The 15,417-nt window shown below is 43.0% G+C and overlaps 1 protein-coding gene across 1 annotated transcript; it reads left to right on the plus strand.

Moving 5' to 3' along the window:
* Nucleotides 1-3,310: 3,310 nt before the first annotated feature.
* Nucleotides 3,311-7,556, plus strand: LOC110906547. The gene is made up of 5 exons (XM_022151661.1): nucleotides 3,311-3,318; nucleotides 3,578-4,027; nucleotides 4,072-6,208; nucleotides 6,340-6,965; nucleotides 7,082-7,556. The coding sequence occupies exons 1-5, from the start codon at nucleotides 3,311-3,313 to the stop codon at nucleotides 7,554-7,556; spliced, it is 3,696 nt and encodes a 1,231-aa protein (XP_022007353.1).
* The last annotated feature ends 7,861 nt before the right edge of the window (nucleotides 7,557-15,417 follow it).

Raw genomic sequence — 15,417 nt, forward strand, 5'->3', positions numbered from 1 at the left:
CTGTCCTAAAAGCGGTCCAAGCAAAATTTTTTTGAGCGATCCAGACCTATTGCACTAATGAGCGGTCCAGAATTTGTCAAATGAGCGGTTCAAACACAAATTTTGAAGCGGTCCAGACTTAAACTAGTACGGATGAGCGAACCAACTATGATCTAAGAGCGGTTCACAATGACGTCACTCCGAGCGAGCCACACATTGAACATGTTTTGATCGGCTTTTAAGCTGAATTTCGTCCTGAAACTTCTAAGGGTTTGTCTAAGTATGATTATACACAGTCTGTGAGAATTTGAGCGAATTCCGACCGTGAAATATCTCCGAAATGAGAAAAGAAGGTGTAGAAATCAGAATTTTGAGCGAAAATCGAGCTAAACGGTAAGAACTCTTCCTCCTGAGCTCTGATACCACTTGTAGGATCGTTTTCCGACCTGACGAGTCGTTCAGAAGAGCGTTTAGACTAATTCAGAGGCGGAATTCATTGAATTAGTCTTCGTAAAGCTTGATATCACTACTTAACGTCTCCTTTATTGATTAACTGTCAAATTACAAGTCCTTGGAGACAAACAGGCAGGGCTTCGCCGTTACACCTTGAAAAACACACACATGGATCGCTCATATGATCTCCTATATATAGGCATTTGGGATCGCTTATTGGACAGGCCCAATAAGCGATCTAGACAAGTGACACTCGAGCGGTCAGCATATATGCCGTTCGAGCGGTCCACCATCCTAATGGTCCTATAAGCGATCCAAGAAACTCAAACCTATACAATTTTACTATTTCTCGTATTACGTACACAATACGATCTGCCCTACCCTAAGACTCGAACGAAGATGTAGTCGACAGACAACTGCACCAACACTGACATTTTGTTTTTCAATTCTTTTAAAGATTTTTCAAATTGTACTTCATCATTTAACAATCTATCTCTAAGGTTTTCATTCACCTCCTTAATGTTTGCAAATACTATGATGCATTTGTCTGAACAAAGGTTTTTAAGAACCCGGGGTGATACCTTAGTTGCAGCCATCATGGCACAATCACAGACATGTTCACTTTCTTCTGGCTTTTCCTCTTCTTCTTCAGCAGACCAGGGGTCAGAAATTGGTTCCAATAGGGGTTCTAAACTTTCTTCCAACAGTTGTTCACCAACAACAACAGTAACCACTGCTTTAGCAATTGTATCCACTGTTTCAGCACTGGATGTTCCTTCTTCAGTTTCCAGCCCTTCTGGAATTGACTCTAATGCTGCAAAATAGAATTCATCACTAGAAACAACATTATCAGCATATAGAGCAAAGGTTTCATCACCTAGATCCTCAGGCAAGCTACTCCAATCAACAAAGCCTTGGGTGAAAAAGCTTTGCTGATCTGCTTGAACAGCTGTTTGTGTAGCTTGTTAAGATGCAACTTGTTGCACCTGAACCTGAGGAGCTGGGGCCTGGACATACTGTATCTGAGGAACAGTGGTTTGGATATAGTGCACAGGAACAGGTGTTACACGGTGTGCATAATGAGTAGTGTTTACATGGGCAGCAGAGGTATATTGGGAATACTGCACATTGGTTTGGTTATTTTGTGGTCTAGAACTAGGGTGTGTGATGATTGGTCCACTGTTTTGACTCCTACACTCTCTAGAAAAATGACCTAACCTATTACACTTGTAGCATTTGATCTTTGACTTATCCAACCCTACTTTCAAGTTCCCATGTAACCCTGGAAATTTTCTCTCTGTTCTCTTGTAAAACTTGCTGGTTCTAACACTCAGCAGTGCAAGTTGGTGCAAAATATCTATTTCTTCCAAATTAGTTGGATCAAAATGTTGGATATCATTGAGTTCAAAGGACAGATTGTCAGAATGCTGGTTTTCTCCATTAGCTGTGAAAGCGTAGTTGGATGAGTAAGAATCAGAGTTGTTAAAAGCTCCACCAGCCGTTATGTCAATGTAATGATCATAACTCTAATCCTTACTACCACCAGATTCTTCCAGACCCAAAAGAGCCGTGTTGCCAAATGAATAGTCATCTGCAACCTTCCAAGTCTCTTGTAGCTTCTTTTTCTGGTTCAACTCCCTTTCATAGGTCAGGAGTCTACCATAAAGCTGGGTTAGGGTCAGATCTTTGAACCCAACTAAATTCCTGGTTACAAAAGCAATTGTGTCGCATTTTTTAGGAAGTGACCTAAGAAACCTACTATTTTGTGTTGCATTAGCAAATTCAACCTTAACAAGTTTCAGTTCACTTATGAGACAGGTAAAACGTTCAAACTGTTGTGTTAATGGTTCACCCTTAGTGTGACAAAAGGTTTCATACTATTGGTTCAAAATTTCCCTATTATTTTCAGTTACTTCTTCAGTCCCACCAAATTGTTCCTTAAGTGCATCCCACAATTCCTTGGCACTGTTACAATGTAACAGCCCAGCATAAATTTCATTTGGGAATGCAGATGCAATGATGCTAAATGCCTTGGCATCCAGTTCAATTTTCTGAAAGTCCTGGTGAGAATAGTTTTCAATTTTCTTAGGTACAAGAACTTTTAGATCCTCAGCACTCAGCACCATTGGAACATGTGGTCCAAAGACAACCGACTTCCAACATCCGGTATTCTGTTGAGCTAGGATGTGACTTATCCTTCGCTCCCAGATGTTGTATTCAGATCTGACTAACATAGGTGGTTTGAAGAGTGAACCAGTGTTATTAGTGTTATCTTGTGACTGTGAAGCCATTCTAGTTGTTTTACAAGTACTAAATAATCAACTTTGTACGTGATTACACCTTACTCTGTTTTTTTAACTAAAAACGAACAATCAAAAGTATCAACAAAATTGAACTCAACTTTTACGTCAAAATGACTGTTAAATTAAATTTGACTATCCTAGCTCTGATACCAATTGTTAGGATCTGAGTTTCTTTTGATTGTGTTTGTTTAATAAGAATGAAGATGAAACAGAGATTAACTGCAGCGAAAATATGAAATAAACTTTCAACACACAATCAATAAGGGAATAAGTTTAAGCAAACATGTTTGACATGAAATCGAATGATTGTATTTATTACAATACTCAATCACAATGCATGCATGCACAAATCTCCCCCTCAGCCTGAGCTCACTTGACTGTCCGTACAGAATGACTTGGTGAAGAAGAGAGCTAATAGAACAGTACAGGGTATTGTTCTATTTATAGTACAGAACAACCACTAAGCATCTTTGGCTGACGTCACTATGAAAGTGACATCTAACCTCCTAACAAACTCTAACTAATGACCATTACAACCATTGATTACAAACTACTGATTACATAAGAATAATACAATGAATAAGTAAACCACTGATTCTTCATTCCACTGTTATAGCTCCAGCAGTGCTTTGGTCTTCAGCAGTACTTGATACATATTAGTAGATTGAGCATCAGCACTTTAACTTCATCAGTCTTTTAGATCAGCAACAGTTGTAAGAGCAATACTTTGAGTCATCGGTTGTTAGAGCCACTATCAAGGGGAAAGATCTTGTACAAACAACTTCTTATGATGGATCCACTGATCTGAACCAGTTTTGGCTTTATCAACTGTTCCTTTGTAGGGTTCAATCACAACAATGGGATAGCTTACCTGTGGGGGACATTGATAGTTTCGAAGACCTCGTATCCAAATTTCAGGTGCAGTTCAGTCAGCAAAGGCGTCACACCAAAGATAGAAACGAACTTCTCCACATACGTCGGCGAGACAATGAAATAGTGGAAAGTTTCATCGTCAGGTTCAACAAAGAAAGCCTGGCGATCCCAGGCATCACAAACGACCTGGCTTGTGGTGCTTTCCTGCAGGGAGTAAATGACGACGAGTTATTAAGAACATTGTATGGAAGGGATGGCGTACCCTCCACCATCGATGAGATCTTGAGAACAGCTAAAGTGTATGTGACACAGGAAAAGACAGTGGCAGCCAATCACGCTGCTAACAGGAAGAAGGAAGCACAAAAAAGCCAAGACGATAGGGAGCAGTGGAACTCCAAAGGCAAAAATAGGGGAGATAGGTTCCAGAAAACGATCGATCAGACTCGCGGTATGATAAATCCAGGGGCTCTTGTTCAAGAAACAAGTCATCCTCAAGGTCAAGATCGGAATATCCTAATCTGAGCAAGACGCCGGCAGAAATCCTGGCCTCTGAGAACCTGAAACTCAATCCTCCCAAGCCATTGAAAGACACACCCAATAAAGACGCCAGCAAATGCTGTGAATATCACAAGGGCAGTGGCCATGATACTAACGATTGCTATCAGTTGAAGAAGCAAATCGAATATTATGTGAAGACGGGTAAGCTGGCTCACTTGGTTCGAGATATAAAGCAGGGTCCGCCCCCTAACAGGGAAGATGCAGACAAAGGGGCAGGCAAGAGACAGCGGGAGTTAAACATGGTATATGCCGATAAAGGAAAGGGAGCGAAACAAAGTTTCTCCACACTCGAGCCTTGGATGCTGGCAACCATAACGGTCGAACCACGGTTTGAGGATTTACACCTCACCATTGACCCCCTAATCATATCCGCCGTTGTAGGCGACTACAACATGAGGAGGATCATGGTAGACACCGGGAGCTCTGAAGACATAATCTCTGAGCACTGTTTCCACAGGATGCAACCGGAAGATAAAAAGTTGCTTGAGTCAGTACACGCCCCTATAAAGGGGTTCACTGGAGAAAAGGTTGATCCAATCGGCCAAATCACCTTCCCGGTGACATTTGGACTCGCCCCTCGTGAAAGAACCATACTCCTCACATTTCTTGTGGTACGTGCTGAATCCTATCACAATGTAATAATTGGAAGGTTTACTCTGGGGAAACTAGACGATGTTGTATCCACAGCGCGAGGATTCATGAAGTTCCCCACACCCAGAGGGATTGCAACAGTTTACCGGGACAAGGTGCGTGAAGTCTTAGATACAAAAAGATATCGGCAAGGACCTACAGGTGCCATCGGCCCAGAAAGGTGGGTTTTGAGCACACGCCACCCCGAGCAAACAGTTACAATAGGAGACAGCCTCTTTCCTGAAGTAAAAAATAACTTGAAACAATTGCTAAGGAGGAACACTGATATCTTTGCTTTTGAACATTCTGATATGACCAGGATACCCCGGGATAAGGCAGAGCACAGGTTAGCTATTCTCTCAGGAATCAAACCACTGGACCAGGGAAAGCGTAGCATGGCCCCTAATCGAAGAGATGCAGTTGTAAAAGAAGTACGAAAGTTGGTGGAAGCTGGAATCCTCTGGGAAACCAAATATCATACATGGGTATCAAACCCCGTTATGGTCAAGAAACCAGATGGCACATGGCGGATGCGCATCGACTTCAAAGACTTAAACAAGGCCTACCCTAAAGACGCTTATCCGCTACCCGAGATGGATTTCAAAGTTGACTCGTTGGTCCCTTTCAAGTACAAGTGTTTCTTAGACGCCTATAAGGGCTACCACCAAATCAAGATGTCAAGAGAAGACGTAGAAAAAACTTCGTTTCACACCGATATAGGCATTTTCTGCTACACCAAAATGCCTTTTGGTCTACATAATGCTGGGGCCACCTATCAACGACTCATGGACAAAGCCTTTGAGAAGCAAATAGGCAGGAATTTGGAAGTATATGTCGATGACCTGGTGATCAAGAGCATGGAAGAAAAACAAGTGCTCGAGAACATCGAGGAAACTTTTCAAAAACTAAGAGAGTACAACATCAAGCTCAACCCCAAGAAGTGCTCATTCGGGGTAGAAGAAGGCAAGTTTTTGGGGGTGGTGGTCACCCGGGATGGCTTTAGAGCTAACCCAGAAAAGATAACCGCAATAACGCGAATGCCATCACCCCGAACCCTGAAAGAAGCACAAGCGTTGAATGGTCGTTTAGTCACCATAAACAGGTTCCTGGCAAGGCATGCTGAAAAGACTTTGCCATTCATAAAAACCTTGAAAGACTGTCTCAACAAGAACAACTTCAAATGGACCAGTGAAGCAGAGGAAGCCTTACAAGACATGAAGAGGTTCATTGAAAAGTTACCCATGTTGACAGCACCTTACCCAAAAGAACTATTGAAAATGTACCTGGCGGCGGCACACAACGCTGTAAGCGCAGTACTCATAGTCGAAAGGGATGGCAAACATACGCCCATATACTACCTTAGCTGGGTACTAGCGGGACCTGAAACGCGGTATCCAACACTTGAAAAACTGGTACTTGCATTAGTTCACGCTACCCGGCGTCTCCGAAGATACTTTCAAGGGTCCGCATGCATATCTTAACAAACTTTCCCCTGCAGCAAATCTTACACAAACCAGAAATCTCAGGGAGGTTAGCCAAATAGGCAATTGAGCTGGGAGCCCTAGACATCGAATATCGAAAAAGAACAGCAATCAAGGGGCAGGTAATCGCCGATTTCTTAGCTGAAATTCCTGATGGAGAAGTAATACAAGATCTGGCAGTCAATGACATACCAGAATCTAGCACGGCCAGGCAAACATGGAAGTTGTACACAGACGGGTCTTCCAGTGGAAAGGGGGCCGGAGCGGGCCTCATGCTGATAAGCCCAGATGAAATAAAATTGATGTACGCCATGCGGTTTGACTTTGAATGCTCCAACAATGAAGCAGAGTATGAAGCGTTGTTAGCGGGTCTAAGAATGGCCCAGTCCATGGGAGCAACAAGGGTTGATGCGTATGTTGACTCTTTACTGGTCAATAACCAGGTGAATGAGACTTATGAAGCCAAGGATGAGACGATGGCAAAGTACTTGGCTAAAACCAAGGAACTTATAGCTTCTTTTGACAACGTTACACTTAATCACATCCATCGAGGGAGGAATCAAATAGCTGACGCCCTAAGCAAGCTAGCTACTTCTGGCATGGAAAAGGAGGTGAAGGTGGAAACGCTCCAGTCACCTTGCATAGATTCTCGAGAAGTATCTGCCATCACAGCGGAAGAACCTTGCTGGTACACTCCATCTTAAAATTCCTCACAAAACGGGAATTACCCTCAGCCAGAGGCGACGCCCAGAAGATACAAACAAAGGCGTTACAATACGAAGTACACAATGGCATCCTATACAGGAAGTCGTATTTGGGACCACTAATACGGTGTGTATCCCCATCGGAAGCCACATACTTGATCCAAGAAATTCACGCTGGTATATGTGGCATTCACGCCGGGCCCCGGGCAGTCGTTGCTAAGATCCATAACGCTGGGTACTATTGGCCCGGGATGCATGAAGATGCGGTAGGCGAACTCAGAAAATGCCGTAGCTGTCAAAACTATGCCCCACAAACACTCCGCCCTAAAAACAATTTGATTCCCGTTACGGCGGCCTGGCCTTTTCAAAAATGGGCAGTTGATATCGTGGGGCCATTCCCGCTGGCCGCAGGAAAGCTAAAGTACTTAATCGTGGCAATCGACTATTTCACCAAGTGGGTCGAAGCAAAGCCTTTGGCCAAGATAACTGCTGAAAATGCCAAGAAATTCCTATGGGAACATATAGTTTGCCGATTTGGATTGCCGCTATATCTTGTAAGCGACAATGGAACATAATTCACAGATAAGGTCCTACAAGATTGGTGTGTAGAGCTTCAGATTCAACAAATCTTTACATCAGTTGCACACCCTCAAGGAAACGGCCAAGTGGAGAGGGCATATAGAAGTCTGCTTATTGGAATCAAAAGAAGGTTAGGCTACTTGGGTAGAAGAATTGCCAAACGTCCTTTGGGCACATCGAACCATGCCCAAGACAAGCAACAACGAGACCCCCTTCAGCCTAACTTTCGGCACAGAGGCAATGATACCAACGGAAGTTGGCTACCTTTGCTAAGGCGCCTAACAACTGATGATGATAATGACTGGCTCCTACGGGAAGGCATGGACCTCCTAGAAGAACGGCGCGAAGCAGCCGTCATCAGTGAGGCAAAATACAAGAAAACCTTAGAGAAGTATTATAATCAATGCGTGGCTCAGCAAACCTTCAAGGAGGGTGAGTACGTCATGCGGGATAATGAGGCCAGTAGAGCGGAACCCTCAGGCAAGCTGGGACCCAACTGGGAAGGCCCTTACATAGTCCAAGAAGATCTAGGCAAAGGAGCTTACCGCCTATCCAGGCTTGATGGCACAGCGGTTCCACGTAGCTGGAACACTGCCCAGTTGAAAAAATGTTACATGTAGACTTCCGCCCTAACGGCGGGTTTGACTGTTTTCCTTTTATGAACAAGTGTAATCCATCAGGAACGATGTCTCTTTTTCTTTTCAGTTATTAAGTTAATAAAAATTACTTTTTATTCTCTTTTATTACCTACATGTACAATAATAATTACCATCGCATTCAAACTGCACATAACGGTACAAAAATTACCATCGCATTCAAACTGCATATCACGGTAAAAAATGTCTATGACACGAAATATTTTTCATATATAAGTCAGATGACCAAAACTATACAGCGCTAAGAGTGGGTATCCTGGTAATAGATACATTAACCACTACAAAAGATAGGTATTATGGTAATAAATACATACAACTATCTTACAAAACCAAGTACTTGTCCCTGTTGTTAAACACCAACATATGGGAATACCAAAAAACGAACATGTTCTACTATACTTCACGCCGGGAAACATTGCTAACACCTCTGCAGGGGTGTACAATGCCTCACCGTAATACTTCAAGGGATGAGGATCGACGACCAAGTCATCAACATTCACCTCATCAATCGGAGAAGCTGGCATCTTCTGATCCTCGATTGAACTTACACATCGACGGCCACGTCGGCGTCACTGGTACACCGCTCTACATCGTTGTGTATACTCGAGAGGAAATGCCTGCATCAGGTGTCAGCCATTAAGAACACCACATCGACGTCAGCCTTATCCGGAGCACGGGAAGGGCCGCCATCTCCGATACCTTTGCAAGACCTATTTATACAAGGCATGGTATCGCCGGAGTTAGCCTTTTTACCCCTCATCGTCTTATCCGTCACCGGATCCTGGAGACGGACCAGAGCTTCCGCTGCGTCCAATGTTTGAAGTATGTCGGAAATTTTCCGATTACGGTATTTCCGATCCATTTTTTCACTTACTAAATTTGGAAAAAGCAAGACAAAATTTATGGAGGGTTAAGAGGGCTGACAACCCTGACGACAACAAATTTAATAGCATGGCTTCATTACACGTCAAATCGCCACACTTAAGTAAACGGCGGCGTCATCATAATGATAATTGCATTAATTGTCTGACAAAAATCGACTGCTTACAAAATATCTAAGGAACAGTGGAAATATCAAATAAACAACACTCATTCCTCGCCAGATTCCTCCGCCACATCCAGCATCTGGCGTAAGGAGTCCACGCCGTCTTCGGCCACCTTGTCAATCAGGTCCACATACGCGGGCATCGGGTCATTACAAACTGCCTCAAGAGCATCTGCCATCTCCGCTGTCAGTTTGCCTCCCCTCTCCTGGAACCCAGGAGTGATCCTACCCGTTTGCTGGCAACTAACATAACCCTCGTGGATGCCATCCTGGTGCCCTGACTTATAGGGGGCAGTAGACAGGCGGTCCAAGAGAGTAACAAAGGACTCTGATTGACGGAGATACTCAAAAGCCCCAACCAAGCCATTGGTTATCAACAAGTTCCTATCATCCTGCAAACCAGCCAAGCGGCTGGTCAGGCTATCCACTTCGGCGTTGGACAGGTCCAATGCACTCTCCGCCTCTTTAAAGCGCGCCTGTTGGGTGGTTTAAGATTGAACAAGCTGATTCTTCTCAGAAACGAGGGAGTCACACACCTGCTGCAGCTTCTTAAGCTGTTCCTCCCGCTCTTCTAACTCAACTTGTGTGGCTTGGGCTTTGGCATTGGACGCCTCTAACTCCACGGTCAGACTTTGATACCTCTCCTGCACCTGATAAACAAAATTAGTGTCAATACGGAATGTAACAGCCCAGCGTAACCGCACCATGATATTGTCCGCTTTGGCGGCCAGCACGCCCTCAGCGTCCGCCCCTCACAGTTTTCAAAACGCGTCATGATGGTGAAGGTATCCAGCCCCTTATAAGGAAGCCTTTGTTCCCCTTCACAACCGATGTGGGATGTCATAATCCACCCCCTTTAAGGGGTCTAGCGTCCCCGCAGGACCTGGCACCACCGGTCTGGCCCTGGCTCTGATACCATCTGTAACAGCCCAGCGTAACCGCACCATGATATTGTCCCCTTTGGCGGCCAACACGCCCTCGACGTCCGCTACTCACGGTTTTCAAAACGCGTCATGATGGTGAAGGTGTCAGGCCCCTTATAAGGAAGCCTTTGTTCCCCTTCACAACCGATGTGGGATGTCACACGGAACCTTTCTACCTCAGCAGTTAACTCAGATCTAACCTTTTGAGCCTCACTGACGGCTTTACGTTCCAACTCCTCTTGAACAGCCTTGGCATGGGAAAGGAAGCGATCTTTCTACGCTACATCGCAGGCCCATGTCACCCTTTCTTCTACAAGGTTGGCTGTTACACACTTCAGATCATCCTCAGCCTTGCTTTTCTCCGAAACAAACTGACTCTCCAGGAGACCAGCAACCTGGAGTTGGCTTTCCAAGCGATAGTTTTCATCCAGAAGCTCCTGAATGGTAATCCGCGCCTGGTGAAGCTCATTTTTATCATGCATCCACCGACGCCGGATTTCCGCCAACCTCCGGGGTTGACTGACCGCATCCACCATCGTCGCGTTCATCAGGTTCTCATTATCTAACCCCTCTACATAGGCTGACTCAGACGGGGGCTATGCTCGCTCAACTCAGTGATGCACCACTAGGGGAAAACCAAACTGGAAGACTCCGCTATCTTCCACTTAGGTTGATACTGAGCATACGGATCCCAGCAAATGGTGGGCAGATAAACATCATCAGCCAAACGGGCCCCTTCATCAACAAAACCACCGCTAGATCCCCCTGTATCACTTACAGTGGCATCCCTGGCACTTGTTGACTCGCCAGCAACAGAAGTTGTAGGCATCTCCTTTTCAGACGCAGAGAAAACGCCAACAGGAGAATCAAATAGGGATACGGGGGTAGAGCTGGAAAACAGTGGTGTAGTAACAGAGCTGGGTGTCACAACCATAGCAGTAGTAAACAGCGACGGGGGCAGTGAAGGGCTAACAGCGACAGCACTCGCTTGAGATATAAGATCTGCAAGTGGAAGGCTTTGCCCGCCAGCAGCGGAAGGAACAATTTCAACAGATGATAAAGGCATAGAGGATCCACCCCCAACTTGGGCCTCAGCAAAGGAACCTGCATCAAATCAGATATTCAGAACAAGAATACAGGAACCCAACTCTTATATTGACAAATAAAATCACTTACCGACAGGCAAGGCGTGAGCAGCCTTGATTGCTTGAAAGGCGGTCAAAGGAGGCATCATCCTACGCCTCTTAGGCGCTTGTTTAGGACTAACTAAACCAGTGGGGGCATAAGTAACAGTAGCACCCTCCGGGGCTGCAAAAATTCTAACCGCCGCAGGCGAAGCAGTGGCCCCCGCGGTAATAATCTTCTTCCCGGTTATCCTTATCCGGTATGTTTTCTTTGTTCCCTCAAGGGAAGCACTGCTCCCCCCGCTGGGGGGAGGTTGAGACACATAACCAGTAATGTCCGCCGGTACAGCGGGGAGCAGAAACTGTTCAATGTGAATCTTTAACACATCAGGCAACTGTTCCCCAACAGCACGGTCCGCGGGCATCAAAGCAGTGTTCTGGGGGTGTCAACAAAATCGAACAAACTCCATTCACCTATTTGAGATTCATACACATTACAACAAGCACAATTTTCAAATCAAATTAAAAGTAAATTGACACATACCTTCATCGAGCCTTTGAAAGGCAGGGTATAATCGGCTATTACGCCGTAGTAAACTCATCCCAGCCATCACCAAAGCCCCCTCCGGGATCACCATGCACTCGGATGGGGGTTGGCTCAACCTCTTAAACAGAGCATTCTCGATATAAGCATCAACAGGAGGACCGTCATCTTTAAATTTATCCTTGGCCCCCATTTCCCTCCAATGCATCCCCCCCGGGAATCACACTGGCATCAATGTAGAAGAACTTCTTCTTCCAGTCCTTATCCCTGGAACTAGCCGAGATATCCCTCAAACAAGATACACCGATGTCTCGGTGATCGAATGTAAAAAAGGGGGATTTCCACACAAGAACGAAAAAAGCCCTAAACACTGTAATTTCAGGGATATGGCCCAGGGCTATGCAGGCAAATTCGAAGTGATGAAGTTTGACTAACCCTAAAGGATGCATTTGAGATATGTGAATTTGGTATTCGTCAAGAACGGACTTACAAAATTTGGTGATGGGCAACCGAAAGTTGCAGAACTTGAAGAAATCAATGAACAGGGTAATTTTTCCCTTCTTTAGCGGAAATGTTGTATCTTGTTTCGATGGTAACACCGGATTCCATTCCGGTTTGATATCGTACTCTTGCACAAGATTGTTGAACGATATCGTCCCCCACTTGCAATACATGGCATCAGAACTTGTTTAGGCTGATGAAGACTCGCCGGTTTTGGAAGCCATTTTATGCAATCGAGAAATTGAAGAAGTTTAAAGCAAAGAATGAAATGGGAAAACCCTAATGGGGAACCTATTTATAGGAAAGGGATAACAACCTTTCGAATTAAAAAAGGCAAACGAATGGGAACGCGTGTCAAGACAGGGCAGGTGCAACTGTCATCCTAATGATGACTTAACTGTCACACCTTTTCACATCGCCGTCATTTTTCAAAAGAGTAACGGTACTCCCACTCGAGAAACTTTCACTCAAACGGGGTATTTTTACTTTTTCCTTTTTTAGTCCGATCTCATGATTTTATTTCATAACTTCGGACTGGGGGGACATGACGAGGTATGACCCGAATTGGCCAACCCGACCCGATCATTACCTATTATTTTATTATAAATGTATAATTACATATGTTTATTCTAGAATCTTCTATTCTGCATGGATAAACCACGTAACCGAATCCCCAATCTTTTGGGAAGATCATGCAAATCACTAACTTATCAGAGCCCATCCTAAGTTAGAGGAAACCCTAATGGTAAACTATAAATAAAGGTAAACATCAAAGGTACGCATCTTCTGCTCTCATTTACTCTCTCTCTCTCTCTCTCTCTCTACACATATTCTCTTACTCCCAAACCGAGACTTATTCTCACGCCGGAGGGTGGTTACAAGAATAACCCCATTCCTGTAACGAGTCCTAACGGTGTTCTGTCTTGCAGTTAGTTGTTCGGATCGCCAAGAGTTGAAGTCCTAGTCGTAGCCTACCGTTCAGGTCAGTGTTTCTTCAATACCCCACCTCTATGTTTACATTGATTTCATCATCACGTCACTCTCCCTTTCCATCTCGCTTCCTTTCACACCATTACTCCATCTCGTCCGACCACCGCCTCAAATATCATATGTTCTTGATTTTGATTTCCAAAATCAAACTCAACTTTTCAACATTTCCAAAATAAAACGATATTATAGATATTAGGCCTCGATTTGGGTTTTAGGGTCTACGAGAAGAAGATACCAATTTAGCCCTTTTAGATATAGGGAACCGACATACGGGTTCTGCACCAAAAACGAATGTAGAGGGAAAGTGATGTTTGGTTGAAGTGGCAGCGGTTGATTTGGGGTAAACAGATTCGTTCAACAGATATGGGATTTTTAATTTGTGGGATGACAATGACTGGTCTTTGATGGTTTGGGAGCTGGTAGTTGGAATGGAAGTGTTAGTGGTGGTGGAGATGGAGATGGTGGTTAACCATCGCTTGTAATGCTTGTTAACTTAATTTAATTTTAAATATTTTTTTGATTTTGTTTATAAATCCAACATTTTTAAATATTATTACAATAGAGTATTTGCTCACCAGATGAGTAGCAAAGTTCTTCAAAACTGAATTGCCTGTGCCATTGTTCTTGGAAGTATTTATTATACGAGTATTAGGGTGTTTAGTAAAAATACGTCTTTTGAGATCATTATACTTTTATTTCAGTAACTTATCTAATTTATGTTTACAACTTAAAGAAAGTAAGTTTTGTCATGTTATGTAAATTAGCAATTAAAAACGTTAAACAAATATTAGTTTCTCCTGTTTACATAATGGTCCCTTCACTTTATAAAAGATTCAATTAGTCCTAAAATACGAAAAGACTGAAATACCCATGAGCTAAGCAGAAAACTTAAAAGAAGTAAATGTTGATACCCAAACTCGTTACAAAATGTAATGTTGGTACCTTAGAGTGTGACTTTAAACTATTAATACCTAATCTTGTTACTTTGCATAAACCACAAGGACTAAAGATGTAATTACTTTTATTATTATCTTGATTTTACACAATCCAACATTTACTTTTAAATATGATTTGATTTTACACAACCCAATCATTATTATATTTATTATTATCTTGATGAAATCATATTTGTTAATAATGTAAATCCCAAGTGACGACTGTCGTAAGGGTCAATCAAAAACCTAATTAAACTACGTAGATAGCGTAAATAGGGTATCGTATCCACGGGGAATTTGTGGTCAGTGTCGAGGAATCTAAATAAAAACTAAACTATCTAACTGGGGGTTTATTTGGTTGATTTCAAAGAAAATACAATTTGTCACGAAAAATGTTATCAGAATGAGAAGAAGTAACCGCCACCCGGAATCCCAAATACCCGTTTTAACACAAAAAACCCGTTAACTGATTCAAAACACCACATAGACATGGCCTTAGAGTTCATGACTCTGATTAATTATTAGGGATAGTTTTTAAGACTCATCATACAACCTAATAACCCGTTTAGTTGCTAAGTCCTAATTCTATTGTCTGATTGTTTTCTGCAGACATGCTGACGCAGCTTGTCTAACCGCTGAGCTTACTAATCAATTAGACGCAACGCTTAAAGTATTGTATGATGTGACAGTTAATATATGAAAAATGCATGAATTCAATTGTATATCAAATGAGCACATAATGTTGACATGTAAACACATAAATGCAGGTAATAAATATTACTTAAAATAGTACAGAAATTACCGGTTTTGGGCCAGTTGTCACAATGTGTTCGTGTAAATCATGTAACAATGATGGCGTTTGTGTTTTATTAGTTGTTTCATTGGCGTTTTTGTTTTTTTATACTCGTTACAATAGCGTTTGATGTTTCTAGTCTTGTTTCAAGCCAAACACCTCATCAAATAATGGCGTTTTTATTTCAAAGAACTCACTAATGAATGTTCATTATATATGCTTAATGGTGTTTTACATCTAACATTTTTTTTAATATTCAGTTCTTCCTGTATTCAATAAATGACGTTTTCATTATTAATGTTAGTGATTGTTCGGATCTAATATATGCTTATTGTTTACTATTAAT

This window comes from Helianthus annuus, chromosome 4 (genome assembly GCF_002127325.2).
Source record: "Helianthus annuus cultivar XRQ/B chromosome 4, HanXRQr2.0-SUNRISE, whole genome shotgun sequence".
Classification (NCBI taxonomy): domain Eukaryota; kingdom Viridiplantae; phylum Streptophyta; class Magnoliopsida; order Asterales; family Asteraceae; genus Helianthus; species Helianthus annuus.